General features: G+C 43.3%; 2 protein-coding genes across 2 annotated transcripts; both read left to right on the forward strand.

Moving 5' to 3' along the window:
- Positions 1–1,939: 1,939 nt before the first annotated feature.
- LOC119971131 (forkhead box protein C2-like) lies at positions 1,940–4,398 on the forward strand. Its single transcript, XM_038806296.1, has one exon. The coding sequence runs from the start codon at positions 2,102–2,104 to the stop codon at positions 3,518–3,520; it is 1,419 nt and encodes a 472-aa protein (XP_038662224.1). The 5' UTR covers positions 1,940–2,101; the 3' UTR covers positions 3,521–4,398.
- A 6,592-nt stretch (positions 4,399–10,990) lies between these two features.
- Positions 10,991–13,611, forward strand: LOC119970967 (forkhead box protein L1-like). The gene has a single exon (XM_038806077.1). The coding sequence runs from the start codon at positions 11,479–11,481 to the stop codon at positions 12,943–12,945; it is 1,467 nt and encodes a 488-aa protein (XP_038662005.1). The 5' UTR covers positions 10,991–11,478; the 3' UTR covers positions 12,946–13,611.
- The last annotated feature ends 1,941 nt before the right edge of the window (positions 13,612–15,552 follow it).

A 15,552-nucleotide genomic window follows, 5' to 3' on the forward strand; every position in this document is an offset into this window, starting at 1 on the left:
TTATGGATGAATAACCTTCCACCAAATTCCTGTCGTTCCTTCATTCGACCAGGAGCCAGATGGACAAACTGACGCCCGGCGAGCACTTGCTGCCTCCCCACCGATAAGCCGTTTGCCCCTTTCACGCATTTGCTTTTATCCCGAGTATTGGTTAAGGAGCAATTAATCCAGAATTAACGCGCGTGTTTCTTCTGCTTAATTGCAATAACATGGTCTCCAGCACGCTGATAGACTGAATTCGATCGGCGCTCCAGTAGCTTCTCACTAGGCACTTTATTTATTTTAAACTCCATTTCTTTGGGGGTTGAACGGCAAACAACCCTGAATATTGTCCCAGTCTCTGTGTTTGGTTGGGGGTGCGGAGGGGGGGGGGGGGGGGGGGGGTGCGGGAGAGGATGAGTGGGACTGTAGATAACAGCAGCAAAAATTACTCCACAGAATAAAAAGAAAGCGGTTCTCAAAGTCCGGTAGACTTCAGTGGAGGGGCTGGCACAAGGCATTTGTCACCTATCGATGTAATTATTACCCAAATGGACAGCATGATTAATGCCGGTTAAATAACGTGTAAAATAAAATAACCCAAGACACAGGCCGAGAAATGAGCATCAGATACATGGAAATAAAGCAGCCCCTGAAATGTAGGATTAATAATCCCTGCCGGTTATCATTCCCTCTCCTCCTCTCTTTGGGGGTTCAATTTTGAATGAAGCGTGGGGGGAATAAAGCGGGAACCCAATTATAACCCACTTCACCAATCTTTCAATGAAAAGTGTAATCGAATTCCACACACAATACGAATGGACCAGGGACCAGAAGAGAAATCATGTATGTTTGTATTTCAACAACGTGCCTGGAGATTTCAACAGCGCACACGTTGGTTAAGAAAAGGTGAATTCTGACTTCCATTACATCCAGAATTACCAGCTCCAAATTAGAACTTGTTGTCCTGTTTTTAAAGGTAATGTATCGCTTGGGTAAATAGCTGCTGGTGTCATTGATTTGATTTGAAACGCGGTCGAACTATAGTCTTCATGCCTTTATAAGGTCAACTTTTCAAGCACCCTTTGGTGTGCCCGTTTTTTGTTTGTGTGTGGGGGGGGGGGGGGGTTAACTTCGCACCGATCTCAGCCTTACTACAAGATGTTTAGAGTCAGAGTATATATTTTTTTAATGAACTTATTTCCTTCGAAATTATTAAAGGGACGTTTTCTTTCGTGCACATTCAATTTGGGAGTCCGCAGAATAAATTGTCTACCAATAAATTAAAAGCAGAACGATACGCGTGTGTGTTTGTGTGCATATATATACTGTATATGTGTGTGTACCCATTTGACTTCGCTACGTGAGGAGGGGTTTCAGAATCGGCACCTTGTCTTCCTTCGCTAATTAATTAAATCGGAATAATTCACAATGAAACCGTTACATTGCCGGGAGGGCTTTGTGCGACAGTGGTGGGATGGGGAGGGTTTATCCACCGTCACCCAGATCATTTATTGAGTGAGTAACAAAAGAGCGCTTGAAATCTGAAAATAATGAAAATGTTTTTTTTAAATTGCAACAGGGCCAGCGAAATGAGTGCGTTGGGCGATACTTTCGTTAGAAAGAGCCAATTTCACACGCGAGATGAGAAAAGATAACTTGATAAATAACACGCGATCCAAAAATCTCTGTGACTTATACCACCTTCAGAAAAAGATTCATATATACCTGTTTAAAATTCCATCCTCTATCATTTAGAAATTATTTACAGTGCATTTATTATCCCCTCTACATCAGTGAAACCTGTTTCGTTTTACATGACGCCACCTAACGTGCGTGGACATGTATTAACGCCCCCCAGTTCCTGCTCTGATTGGTTGAAAGTTTGGCCAGGAGGAGGAGCCAGCCTGCCGTAAAAGACTCGCTCGCCTGAAAGTTTTTGAAACTTCCCCAAAACCTTTAGGACTATCTCCGGGCGCGCTCTTAATCAAGGACTATTTTTTATGTATAAAAAAAAATTGGATCCACGCCTTGAACCAATAAAGATTATTTCTAAATACTAGATTGCAAGCAGAAATCTGCGCCGGACAGCAACCAACCAAACAAAAAACCCACCCCGACGATGCAGGCACGTTACCCAGTGTCAGACCCCAATGCTCTGGGAGTTGTACCTTACCTCAGCGACCAGAATTACTATCGAGCCGCCGGCAGTTATGGCAGCATGCCCACCCCGATGAGCGTGTATTCGGGACATGATCAGTACGCTACAGGTATGGCGAGATCGTACGGACCCTACCACCATCACCAACAGCCTGCTCCCAAAGACCTGGTCAAGCCTCCTTACAGTTACATCGCACTGATAACAATGGCAATCCAGAACGCGCCTGATAAGAAAATTACTCTCAATGGGATCTATCAGTTTATCATGGACCGCTTTCCATTTTACCGTGAAAATAAACAGGGCTGGCAGAACAGCATCCGCCACAACTTATCTCTGAACGAGTGTTTTGTCAAAGTGCCCCGGGACGATAAAAAGCCGGGGAAAGGCAGCTACTGGACCCTGGATCCGGACTCCTACAACATGTTCGAGAACGGCAGCTTCTTGCGGCGCAGGAGGAGGTTCAAGAAAAAGGACGCGGTGAGGGACAAGGAGGAGCGGGACCGCCAGCAGAAAGAGCCCAAGGGGGGCCAGAACCTCTCCTCCCAGACGGACACCTGCAAGGAGGGCGCCGAGAAGAAGGTGGTGGTCAAAAACGAAGCCATGTCCCCCGGCATGCCTGTCATCACCAAAGTGGAGAGCTTAGACAGCCCGGATAACAGTAGCCTGATCCAGGACAGCCCGAGGAGTGTCGCTTCCACGCCGTCAGTTTCCACCGAGAACTCCATCCCGGAGCCTAATCCCACAAACAACACTCTGTCCGGCTTTAGCGTGGAGAATATCATGACATTAAGGACATCCCCTCAAGGAGATCTCAGCCCCGTGGCTGTGCCCTCCAGCAGGACTGGTATGACATCCTCATTGCCCGTGAATTACCCTCAAACGCAACAAGCTATCTACAGCCCATCGTGCAACCACAACATGGACTCCAGTGGAAGTTACCATTGCAGTATGAGAACCATGAGTCTGTACGCGGGGGACAGGAACAGCCACATGTTGGTGCCCACCACGCTGGAGGATGCTATCTCAGACCATTCTGTCAGCACCAGCTCCTCGCTGAACGCCATGAATCTGAGCACAGGACCGGAAGGTGTCCTAACATCTAGCCACCATCAGCAGACTGGGGGCGCAGGCCAAGCCGCTTCCTGGTACCTGAACCACGGGGCAGATCTCAATCACCTCTCGGGCCACGCGTTCGGCAGCCAGCAGCAGACTTTCCCCAATGTCCGGGAGATGTTTAACTCCCACCGGCTCGGCATTGAGAGCTCAGCCCTCAGTGACCATCAGGTGAGCAGCAACGCAAGCTGTCAAATACCTTACCGATCGACACCGTCAGTATACCGCCATTCAGGTCCATACGCCTACGACTGCAATAAGTATTGATTTAGAAAGCAACCTATCTAGCTTTTTTTAAAAATGTATATTGGGACATGAAAACAAAACTGCAGAAACAATCTAAGACTGCACATAAAATGTTGACTGAGACTTTCCAAACTGCGTTGAGTGGCCAAATATGTTGACGAGTTGTAGTTAGAAAGTGTGTATAAGGAGTTTGAAAACTTAAAAACACAGCATTTGTTTAACATTCTTAAAATAAGGAGACCTACTTGAATAATTACGGTTAGCAAAATGGTAACCGCCAAATGTAGGGTCTAAACTGTTTGAAGGAGCAACATTCTAGTGATACCTTGTGTGTTCTGTCAATGCAGTATGTGTTTAGCCACAATCACGTTCCATTTTCGACAGCTAAGGAATATTATTTTTCCCCTCTCCTGACATTTTGTCCCGCGTTGAAGCGACGTTTTATTTGATGTAAATTGTACGATTTTCTATGGAGGCTGCGTTACAGAGCCATTTAATATATTTTAAAGTTCAGTTCACTGGATGTTGTTTTGTTTTGAAAGTTCCCCAGACATTGTAAAGTGCCAAAGCATAACTGTTATCAACCTCAGTTTTATAGTCATGTGCATTGTACAGTGTGATTTTATGACATTCTTATCATCAATATATTTGCTCCGTTTAAAACCAAAGAACTAATTTATTGGATGCATACTATTTTTCTAAAACTCGAAATCTCTCTTTTTATATATATATAAAAAAGTGACAGTTCTGCATTGTTGACCCAGGCCCCAGTGCCTTGTGCACTCCTTCAATCTGTAGTGGGTTCCTTTCAGACCATTCTTTCTGAGTTCAATTGATCTTAATTTCTGTATTTATCTGAGAAAAAAACCCAGAATAAATCAGTGTTTTTTTTTGCCTTATTTTAACGTGGTGGAGTTTTTTGTGTGTTGCTGTTGTGGATTTAATGCATGCTGCCTTGTTATTGACCGTTGTCCCCGGTGTGTGCGGAATTCTATTAAGACTACCATCAGGTCTATACCTATTTATTGTAGATTAGTTAACCGGTGTATAGTGCACGGCGTGCGATAAAGGATTGACTGCAGCACACCGTACCTTCCCTGACAACTGTTGAGTTCCAAAGCTGCCAAATAGGTGCCAAAAAAATGTAAACGATTCAGCTCTTAAGTCGCGTAAAAAGTAAACTGCGAACAAACAAGTTTATAACAAACATCCCAAGGATCTGAGGTGATCCTATATATATCAGCCCATTCTTGAAATGACAAATCCATGTCCTGTGAGTGCATTTAAAAAAAATATATAGAAATTGTTCAAGGTCAGGTCGTATTTTTGCTTCGTTAAGTATATATATCTTTACATAAACATGGCTAGTTGCTCTTATGCGGGATGTTCCATTCTTAATAGTGCATATTGGTTGCAAAGCATTCGATTTACAAAGTTAAAATCCTGAAGCGCTTTTGCGTTTCAAGAGCCTCAGAACTTAGAAACTTGAGACGGGGCATGTCCATTCACTGACAGACTTGGTCATCAATTAATTTTAAATTAATTCGTCAGATGTTCAAAAGCAGCCAGGCACTGAAAGAACGGGGTTTGCGAGCAAAGCCCCCCCCCCCCCCCCCCCCCCCCTTTAAATGCTGCAATCTGATTGTGATTGTCAGAAACTCACAGCAAAGCTGGGGCAAGGCCGTTGCAATTTCATTCTGCAGGACTGTCTCCTCCTCAACAGGCCTCAGACAGCTTGAAGATGTTACCCGGAAGTTCCAACTCCACCCAAAGTGTTAGATTTTTGTGGGGCAAAATGATGTAACTGTCCTGACAATCGCAGTTGACAAGACTCAGTGAAGTTTAACATTAATTCCACGCGAAACATTTCATGGACACAGTGTCTGATTCCAGATTTACTTATGGTGGTGTATTTGATCAAAACAGTCACTGGTCTGTAGTGCGTTGAATGAATGTCATGGAAAAGCTACCAAGGCCCGTGGCCAAATGTTCATCCGGCAGGCTCCATTGTCAGCTAGCCTTGGCAGGTTTAGACCTGAAGAAAGTTACTGGAAAGTGCAGGAAGCAAGCCTTATAGGTGTATTATAATTGATCCAAGAGGCGAGCTGTGTGAATGAAAGTATGAACGCGATTTCTCAGCACGCATGCGGGCTCTGTCTCAAATCTGGCCGCCCTATCTTTCCATGCACTGACTCCTGGACCAACTGATGGCCTCGCTAGATAGTTGCACCTGTCATTAACAATATATAGTTGAAAGTCAGCTGCGGATAGAATGCGCAAACATCTGGCGTTGGGTAATCAAAACGGAAGTCTGTCTGGCGCTCTGGGATCCCATTGATTTGCATGATCCAAATAAACTGAAATGTCCAGTACAAATTTGGAATAAATGATTCCTCTATTTATGTTTTTTTTTTAAAAAGCTCCACATGCAGTTTCATGCCAAGAACCAGGCATGGAAATCGCGTGCATTTTTCGACAATCTGAGATCAATTTTGTGCTGGCGTTATTATTTTAATATAAAATTTCGCACGCTACCACACTGGACCCAGCACGATTGCGCCGAACATGTTAAACGATTTGGCAGAGCTTAAAATAAGATATTTTTAAGAGGAAGATTGACTTAAGTGCGAATTTATACTTAACTAGTGCACACTGCACGAGCTGGACTGGGGATTTTGCGGACAATGGAACAAGCCTTTAAGTGCCACAGGCCTCTAGGTCGTGTACCTTCTGTCCCCAGTAACAATGAGTATTGAAGTTGGATTAGTAAACTATCTGCCTGCAAAGATCACCTAAAGTCAATCTCAAAGGTGGTCCTAAAAGATCAATTCCCCTTGTATTGAGAAAACCTTTGCCTATAATCCTGCAGTAACTTGTGGCCAGGAGTATTTGATCCCGGACCTTATGCCCGCCCACAATTTACTTTCTTTGTCACATCATATCTTTGAATAAATAGCAAATTACCATTTATGTTTTAAAACAGGAGCTGGCTTAGCTCAGGGCTAAATAGCTGGCTTTTAAAGCAGACCAAGGCAGGCCAGCAGCACGGTTCAATTCCCGTACCAGCCTCCCCGAACAGGCGCCGGAATATAGCAACTAGGGGCTTTTCACAGTAATTTCATTTGGAGCCTACTTGTGACAATAAGTGATTTTCATTTCATTTCAAAAATAAACGCCACTCTAGCCTGCCCGAGGATGATTAATGAGCAAATGCGGTCTTTCAAATTTAATACAATAAATCATTAACGAAGGGCCCTAATATTAACATTATACAAAGGAAGGCCTACTGTAAAAATAGGCATCTACTTACAAATCCAAGACATTCTTGAAAGTAACTCCATTGCAGTATTAATGTAAGCCTACTTGTGGCAATGAAGGTTATTACTATTATTGTGTATATTTACTTTATTTTTAAAAAATGTCTGTTTAGTAATAAGCCACAGCCCCATTCGGGAATTACAATAATACTGCTGGTTTGCAAATAAAACAATTGACAAACACCCACTCGTGTAGTGTAAATTACATCAAATGGCAATAATAATAACGCAATTGACCGGAAAGTTATCCTCCAGGCACAGTTTTCGCACGGGACAACAGCCCTCACTTAAACACTCTTAATCGTTCCCATTTTCCACAAAGTGCGGACCTGTTTTTCATGCCCCGTTGGTCGGACGGCCACCTGCCTAAAGGGCCAGCTAGTGTATAGTTCATGACCGAGAGAACAGCCGAGTAGAAGCAAGCGCCAGTGTAATTTTATACATTGCATTCTATTCTTTTAGATGGGGAAACACATGGTAATGCAATTGATACATAGTACTCTCTGTGACAATAAACCAAAACCAGACCTGGGTATTCAAAAGTAAAGCTACTTTTAAACGTTTCTGATAGTAAGATATTGAGAGGCGCAGTATATTTATTTATTTGTGGAATATTTGATCTGTTTGGAATAAACGTGAACCATTTAATTTATAAGATAGCCAGTAAAGTGTGGAAGCATTAAAGGGTTTGGTCTTGATTACTGCTCGATTGCATTCGACATTCCGGATAATTTATGGAACGGGATGACAACTTGCTTTTTACACGATCACTTTATTACAATTTCACCCCCCCCCCCCCCCCCCGCAATTTTAATTATGTCCAGAATTGAAATATGTTTGTGGTTGCAAAGTGGTATTTTTCTGATTTTTGCCTCCAGTGAGAAATATTTTCTACCCCATGTTCACACAGCATAATGTCACTCCGCTTCCCTCCAGGAAATGGTCCCAAAGAAAATTTTGTAAGCGCTGCAAGATCTCTGTCAGCAATGTGACAATGGCTGGCGATTGTTTGTCACAAAGCCGAGAGAATCGTGCCTCGGAGCAAGGGGAGGTTAAGGGGAGATTTGGTAGAGGTGTTGAAAATCGTAAATGGCTTTTGACATTAAATCAGGAGAAAATGTTTCCCGCCGCATGAGGGGGGCAAGGATTGAAGATGTTCGGCAAGACTGCCAGAAACCAGATGATGAAACCATTCTTAGAGGTAGGGCCCGGAATGCACTGTCTGAAAGGGCGATGGAAGCAGATTCAATAGCAACTTTCAAAAGGGAATTGGATACATATTTGGAGGGAAACTCTTACAGAGAAAGAACAGGAGAGGGAGGCCAATTAAGACAGCTCTTTTCAAACAGACCTCACAAGCACGGTGAGCTGACTTGCTCGCGATTCTCTGAAATTATTTAAATTTTAATTTAAAATTACCCCGAACATCAAAACAAATCTTGGCCAGCTGTACTTGAAGGGGCCGATTGAACTTTAGGAACGAACAACCTTCAAAGCGATGGATGAGATATAACAGCAGCGAAAAGTCAATGATTAGTAACAATTATGATTAATTTAATTGTGCACCCTTTTTCCCAAACTTAATGTGTTGGCAGACCTAGAGATTTTTTTTATTTGTATAGAGACCCGGCACGTTTCTCAACACTTCTCAAAGGACTTCACACGTAACCAATTACTCTGGGGTGCAGTGACTGTTGTTATGTAAATAATATAACACGGATCCGTAGACTCTGGAATGCAATGCACTCTCCTGCAGTGCGAAGTGTGTAGTCTTTTACTGGATTTGAATTGGAGAGCACAATATTGGCACTTAAACACATTGGTCTCGTTGCGATCAGGTATTTTAGCTATAACTCATTGGGAAATAATCTTGACTGCAGGGGATTTGTTAAATATTATTTTCAAATGGAACTCTTAGGAAGTTCCCCTCGTGCTCCGCTGGATCCGATCGAGACGGTCAATGTAATCAGCCTTAGGTCTGTCAGCATTTATCCAGTCATGGAATCTCTGCGAAAGTCATTATTGCTTCTCAAATTTCAACTTGAAGTTAATTACTAAAATGACAAGCACAGTCCCCACTCGCTTCAGTCAAGCCTATCATTGAAGTACGTAGATTGCAGCGTGTGTTAAGCTGAAATGTGGCCATCTGAAGAGTTCTAATAACAACAATCGTGATAATAACAATGATCCTCATCATGACACATCAGGCTCTGGACAAACTCTCACACAGCCGGCAACAACACCCCTCTTCACGTGACAATTCCGATTCCATCTGGGGGATTGGATATCCTCCGTGTCAATATTTATTTATTTTTATTAGCCCTGCCTCGATTTCTCCTCGATAAAATGCCCATTAAACCTAAAGACTTTGAAATTAATGGTCAAACAAAGGTTTTTATTTTGACGGGCAATGTGGAGGTTGGGGGCGACTTTCAATGCTAACTTTGTGCATTTCGAAGCTCGTGAAGGTTCAATGGAGTTCCCTCTGCAAGGCGCCCACAGCACACTCATAGGTACTGCTGACACATAGCTTGGCCGGGAAAGACCTGCAATAATCTGTTTCCGAACATTCCTTTAATACAAACCTAACCGAAGAATTACATCAAGCATTGAAGTCGACCAAAATTAAACATTTATTTTCAAACTGTAAACACAGTGAAAAATCCATTGACATAATCTTGAAACCCTTATTATCCCGCAACGTCTTAGTTTTTGTTTGGGGGGGGGGGGGGGGCAACCCCTCTGCTCCCTTCGTTCTTATTTCCATTTAATAATCACCAGCCATCAACACACTGAGAATGAATACATCTCGTTCTAAACTTAAGACAGGGCGAAATCTCCAGCAGTAGGTTAACAGGATGTCTAGATTTGGTATTTTATTTTGACTGAACGAAATAAAAATGTCTGACGTTCTATTTTTGGAACATGGCAAAAAAAAAGTAACTCCAAACCCGAAGAGGTTAACAGGATGTCTACACACTGTGGTCTGTTTTGACATCTTTATGCCAGAAGGACAAAGCATTCAATTGATGAACTCGTCATAAATAAATGCAAAATAAAATGCCATTTCAAAAGCATACTATAAAGTTACTGTTATCATTTGCTAGCAAGAACAGTTGGCGTTTAGATATCCCCCTTTTTTGACGGGGGGGGGGGGGGGAGGGGGGGGGGGGGTCCATCGGGACATTACTGAAACACAACTTAGCATACATTATCATCCATTTAAATTTCTCTAATTGCTCAAATACACGTGTTTCCCTGGGGATTTTGTTCTTGCATTATATAATATTTACTGATAGGCGCCCCACTTCTAATTCCTCACACTTCACAGAGATGTTCTGGGTGATTTGGGCTTTGACGAAATGAAATGGACCTGCAACTGACAAGCAAGTCATTGCTTAAACATTGCCCCCCCCCCCCCCCCCCCACCACACACCACACACACACACACACACACACTTTAAACTATTTGCCTTGTCGAGTTTCAAACGTGTTTCGCCGCTTTTGTTTTCAGTTCGCATTTCGATTGTTTCACCCATCACAAGTGACAGAAAAGAAGGTGCCCCGGAATCAAAGACATGGTAACATTCCTCACATCTCCTCTTTGCACAATTGGCAGAGTTATATTCACTCAAGGAACCAAACGTTTACAAGTCCAAGCGCCCAGCGTTCTATGTAATCATCAGACAGCTGTGATTACTTGCAAAGTTGTTATAATCCCTATTCTTGTTGTAAACAGGAAAAGTATATAATATGAAGCAAGAGGCATACATTAACAATAAAACTGGTCCACTAAAGAGAAGCTTTTTTTTTGTCACTCTTTGCCAAGTTCCCCTTTTCTGCAATCCTGTCGCTTGGAATTTTCCTTCCATGGACGCATTCCTCCTGACGGCCTTCGGCCCAACCTATGCTTTGCAGATAAGTCGTACAAAATGGCCAAATGTGTAGAACGACAAGAGAAAAACACAAAAAAAGGAAAGAAAGTACCATTATAGGTTTCAAGGAATAGCCGCCAAATTAAACCCATTATAGATTTAACCAGATTAAGAGAAATATGCGAATATTGCAGAAGTTTTAGTCTTCTGAAGGTTAGTGCTGAATCTGTGTGTGTGTGTGTGTGTGTGCTTAGAGAATCAGCGGTGGACGTGATATTTCAAACATCAGATCAGTGCGTTTATGTATTGGGTGCCCGGAAATTTTTCCAAATAAACACAGCTTGATTCAACTTGGGTGGGCAGACTTATCAACAGACTAATTCTATAAACAAATGAACGAACAACCAAGCAAGCGATTGGCTGGTACCTCGAAGACACGTGGAGAGAGCTTCAGCTTTTTTTTTCGCAATGAAATTTAATTAATGTGGGTGGGCTGAGAATAAAACGACTGTTTATCATAGACAATTTATTTTCCAGTGCAAAGTCAACATAAAATAGCAACTTACAACAATTATTTAACATTTTAAACCATGACGAAGGGACAAAGTGGGAACAATCTTAGAGAGGCAGTACTGACATTTGCTGAACTGTAGCATAGAGTCTGTGGTGGATTCCTGCAAGTCCACACTTTTTTTTTGTTGCAAACTGTGATTTCTTTTGGAAGTTTGAAAGAAAAGAAGACACAGGGCGAAAAAAAAGGTTTGCTCAGGAGACGCCGGGAAGAGTTATGAACCGTATCTATAGCAATCAGTTGCAGCAACTCAATGGGACAGGATCTGCAGTGTGCTTGAACAGTGGTTCTGCAGTGTACCTGTATGGAGGGGACAGCAGGATGTTCCCTGCTCTGGGATTCACTGGAAATAACGTGATGGCCAGGCACGAGCCTCCTCAAAAGCCACCGTACAGTTACATTGCCCTCATTGCCATGGCGATCAAAAGTGTCCCTGATCAGAGGGTGACATTGAACGGCATCTACCAGTTCATCATGGAGCGCTTTCCATTTTACCATGACAACAAGCAAGGGTGGCAAAACTCCATCAGGCACAACCTCTCGTTGAACGACTGCTTTATCAAAGTCCCTCGGGAGAAGGGCAAACCGGGAAAGGGGAGTTACTGGACACTGGATCCGAGGTGTACCGACATGTTTGAAAATGGGAACTACAGGCGGAGGAAAAGAAAGGCCAAGTGCCAAGGAGCCCAGGAACAGAGGGAGGTCAAGAGGAACAGGACAGATCATGGTGAGAGGGACAGAGTGGCCGAGGGCTGTCCCAAACCGGGGCTTGACCGTGACATCAAACCACGGGCCAGCTCATCTGATTCGGAGGATTTCAGAGAGGCAGGTGATTCGCCAGGCAATGCTGATTCAGGAAATGAGAGAACTGGAGGCGGCGGAGGAAAACAGGAAGACTGCCAGTTTGCCTTGGCACCATCAGACATCGGGGGCAAAAGCGTGAGGGCACTGAGGTGTGGCGGGCTGACGTTTCTTCAACCGCCTGCAGCTGAACCTACTGACCAGGCTGCGACCTGTCCAGTCCAGCGTGGGGTGTGGTCCAACCCTTCTCCATCAGGACTTGCCTCTGCTGTGGCCATCCCTCTTCCAGCATCCTCCTCCGCTGAACCTGGATTCGCGGGCACCCCAGGAGTATCGAGCTTCCCTCCCTCAAAGGGTAGCCAAGGTGAGCAGATGCCAGGGGGGGATGAGAAGGCAGGCTCGCCCACACCAACTGAGGCATCCTCCAGCTCTCAGCTGCCACCTCGGGGCATCAGCTCCCCGGAGAATGTTGGAACCCCTGGTACCCAAGCTCCGAGTTCGCTATCGCAGGTTGGGAACGGCAGCCAAGAGGGCAGGGGGCAAAAAGTTCAAAGTAGTCCCAACTCACACGCTACACGACCTAAAAGTTTCAGCATAGAAAGCATTCTCTCTAAGAGTAGCCACCACAGCGACAGTGATTGTGGAAATGGCCAGATCGATAAAATCCCCGGGCTCCCAACTTCAAAACTAAATTTAGGAAATCTACCCAGTAGATGTTTCGGCAATTCGCTTTTAGATTCCTCAACAAAGGTCTGCACAGCTTTTAACACCTCCTTGCCCTTTGATGCACATCAGCTACCTGGTAAATATTATCAAATTGGCTTTCCGTTCTACTCCTACTTTCCACTGACTTGCTCTGAAACATGTTTCAATTTCAAATAGATCAATAATTTATCAAAAAGACACCTGGCCCCATTTAAGGTACGAAAGCTAATTTTCTAATCAAAGTATTTAGTATCTTTTGCATAACTAGATATTTTATTGAGTTGTCAATTTAAATTTACACACCTACTGTGTCAGCTTCACTAAAAAAATAAATGTTTAATTCCTTCCGGCAGTTCAACTGGACCGAGAATATGAACCCCCTTTGTCTTCTGTTGGACAGGTTTTTATGATTAGAGAGATTTCCATTAATATCGTGCCTTATCGTGACTTGGAAAAAGCAAAAGGAGACTGCACATGCATTGGGATTAAAAGGGGTATCTATCCTAGCTGCTGTATTCACTGAAAACGCTTATTTCTAAACACAAGCATTTAGATGATGCAGATTTCATTAATTCATTAGTAAAAGTCTAGCTTGCTTAAGCCAGCACATCACGATGTCAACCATTTTTATGAGATAGACTCCAGCTGCTGGCGTTAATGTATATCTGGGCAGAGTCATTGTCTGTATTCTGTATCGTCAAGTATAGTTTTCCTATCCTGTCAGCGCTCCACGCTATGGAGAGCTTCATTTCTTGTAGAAAATGCTTGGCATCCAGTATAACTTCTGTTTACTACTTTGTTTTTTGCTGATTATGTAATATGAATAAAATATATATTAAACTATTTGATCGACGACCGTACCGCTTGCATTTTAATTAAATGTATCATTTGTGGGATTGATATTGCTTTAACAAAAACAAAACGCGATGAAACGTCCCATTTATGCAAGGGAAGGGGGGCAAGGTTCACCTGGGCTTGTTCCCGCCAGGTGAGATGGCAACGTGAGGCGGCCCTCTCTGATATCATTATTGAGGCGGAAACGCGACGCTTTGGATGCTGCAAGATTTCATACAACTAGCAACAGAATGGGGAAAAAGTACCCAGTGAATTCTAAATTCGTTAGCTCCGTTCACTCGTACAGCGGTCCACACAGCGGTCACTCTCTTAATTCTCCACAAACAATCTTAGATACCTTGAGACAATGCTTGTAATTAACTACACTCTGGAAATTGAGTGATTTCACTCAACGCCGAAAGGTACAAGTAACACAGACTGAGTTCAGTACAGCCCCCCTCTCATCCACCCACCAAGTACAGAGGCAGTGATGCAATGTGAAGTCGACAATCGTCCTATAATCTAAAGTACTTGATAGTCACTCTATAATATTATTCCTAATGGTAATTCCAGCGCCAGGACTAATAGAAGACCGACAGCTGTTTATTTTGACAGGCGGAATTTCCCTTTAACGGTTAATTGAATTACCCAGTTAATATTTTCTTGTATTACTGGACTCTTTGCTGTGAGCATGTATCTAAATTACACCCCCCCCCCCCCCCCCTCCCGAACGCGACATCCTTTATTTTAATTTGTTTTTTAAAAAAACAACAGCCAGTCTGTTAGAGAGTTAGCATTGGGCTAGAGAGCGATTGGGAGTCAAAAGCAGGGACCAACACTGATGCGGGTTTCCAGTTTAAACAAAGCTTCTATTCAAAGAGTGCGGAGTTCCCACAGCTCCGGAGTACAGGGGGGATTTCATTTGCAAACGCAGCTCTCTGCACGGTGCAATCTGCACTCTCTTCCCTTCCCTTAACTCTCACAACCCAGGTTATGCAGTCCGAGGCAGCTCTCCTTTCATTTTATATATATACACGAAGCCACAGAGCGGATTTAAAGGGATTTAAACCAGCCGCGCCGCTATTGGAGGAGAATAAATTTATTCTCTTTCAGGCATATCAGAAGCGCCATTCATTTTCTTTTAAACCATATTTTATCCTTTCTAATCCCCGCGGCTGTCAAATAAACATGGGCATGGGAAGGATAGTATTCTCTGGATCTAAATAAACCGTAAATCCACAGGTAGTATAAAAGATGTGTCACACGTATGTACCAAGCTAAAACTATTAATCGTTCCTTTACTGAAGTAGTTTAAAAGACTGACCACCAATACTGTTTCAAATCGACTAATCCTCCCTGAGCCTTCATTGGGACAATAATAATATCAACTACAGACTGTATTTGGCTTGGTTCTCGTCTCTTCTTCAGAGAGAAACAGCTACTAGCATAAACTACCTAGCGACCGGGACCAATAGATTTCCCCAACAAGGAACTGGCGGCGGTGCATTCTTTCGAGTACTGTGCAAAAGTGGGAGCACAGGCGGTTCACGTTATTTTCAATGCAACGAATGTCCCACCTCTGAGCGTTTCCCAGAGAGATGTCCCCACAGAACAGTTTTCAGGTGCCTGGCGATTGACCTGTAAACAAGGGGCACTGATGTAACGAGATCAGTAATTGGCAAAGCAAACTTCAAACTAACGTCGGGGCATCAGATCGTTGAGAGTTTAAGATAATACCACTGTGCCCACGGCGTGTGTGTGTGCGTGTGTGTGGAAAATGGTTTGTTTTATTGTAAAATAAAATGAAATAAATACATCTCTTGGTCTTCGGTTGAGATCGCTCCCAGGATTTTTTGTTTTAAATGTTTGTAGGGTGCAGATGAGGAATGTGCATGAAAGTAAATAAACTTCATCAGATTGCAGCAAAGAAACAAGACGTTTGCAAGTATT

This window comes from Scyliorhinus canicula, chromosome 9 (assembly GCF_902713615.1).
Source record: "Scyliorhinus canicula chromosome 9, sScyCan1.1, whole genome shotgun sequence".
In the NCBI taxonomy this organism is placed as follows: domain Eukaryota; kingdom Metazoa; phylum Chordata; class Chondrichthyes; order Carcharhiniformes; family Scyliorhinidae; genus Scyliorhinus; species Scyliorhinus canicula.

Coding starts and splice junctions, on each gene's coding strand:
- LOC119971131 (XM_038806296.1), top strand. CDS start 2,102: ATGCAGGCACGTTACCCAGTGTCAGACCCCAATGCTCTGGGAGTTGTA.
- LOC119970967 (XM_038806077.1), top strand. CDS start 11,479: ATGAACCGTATCTATAGCAATCAGTTGCAGCAACTCAATGGGACAGGA.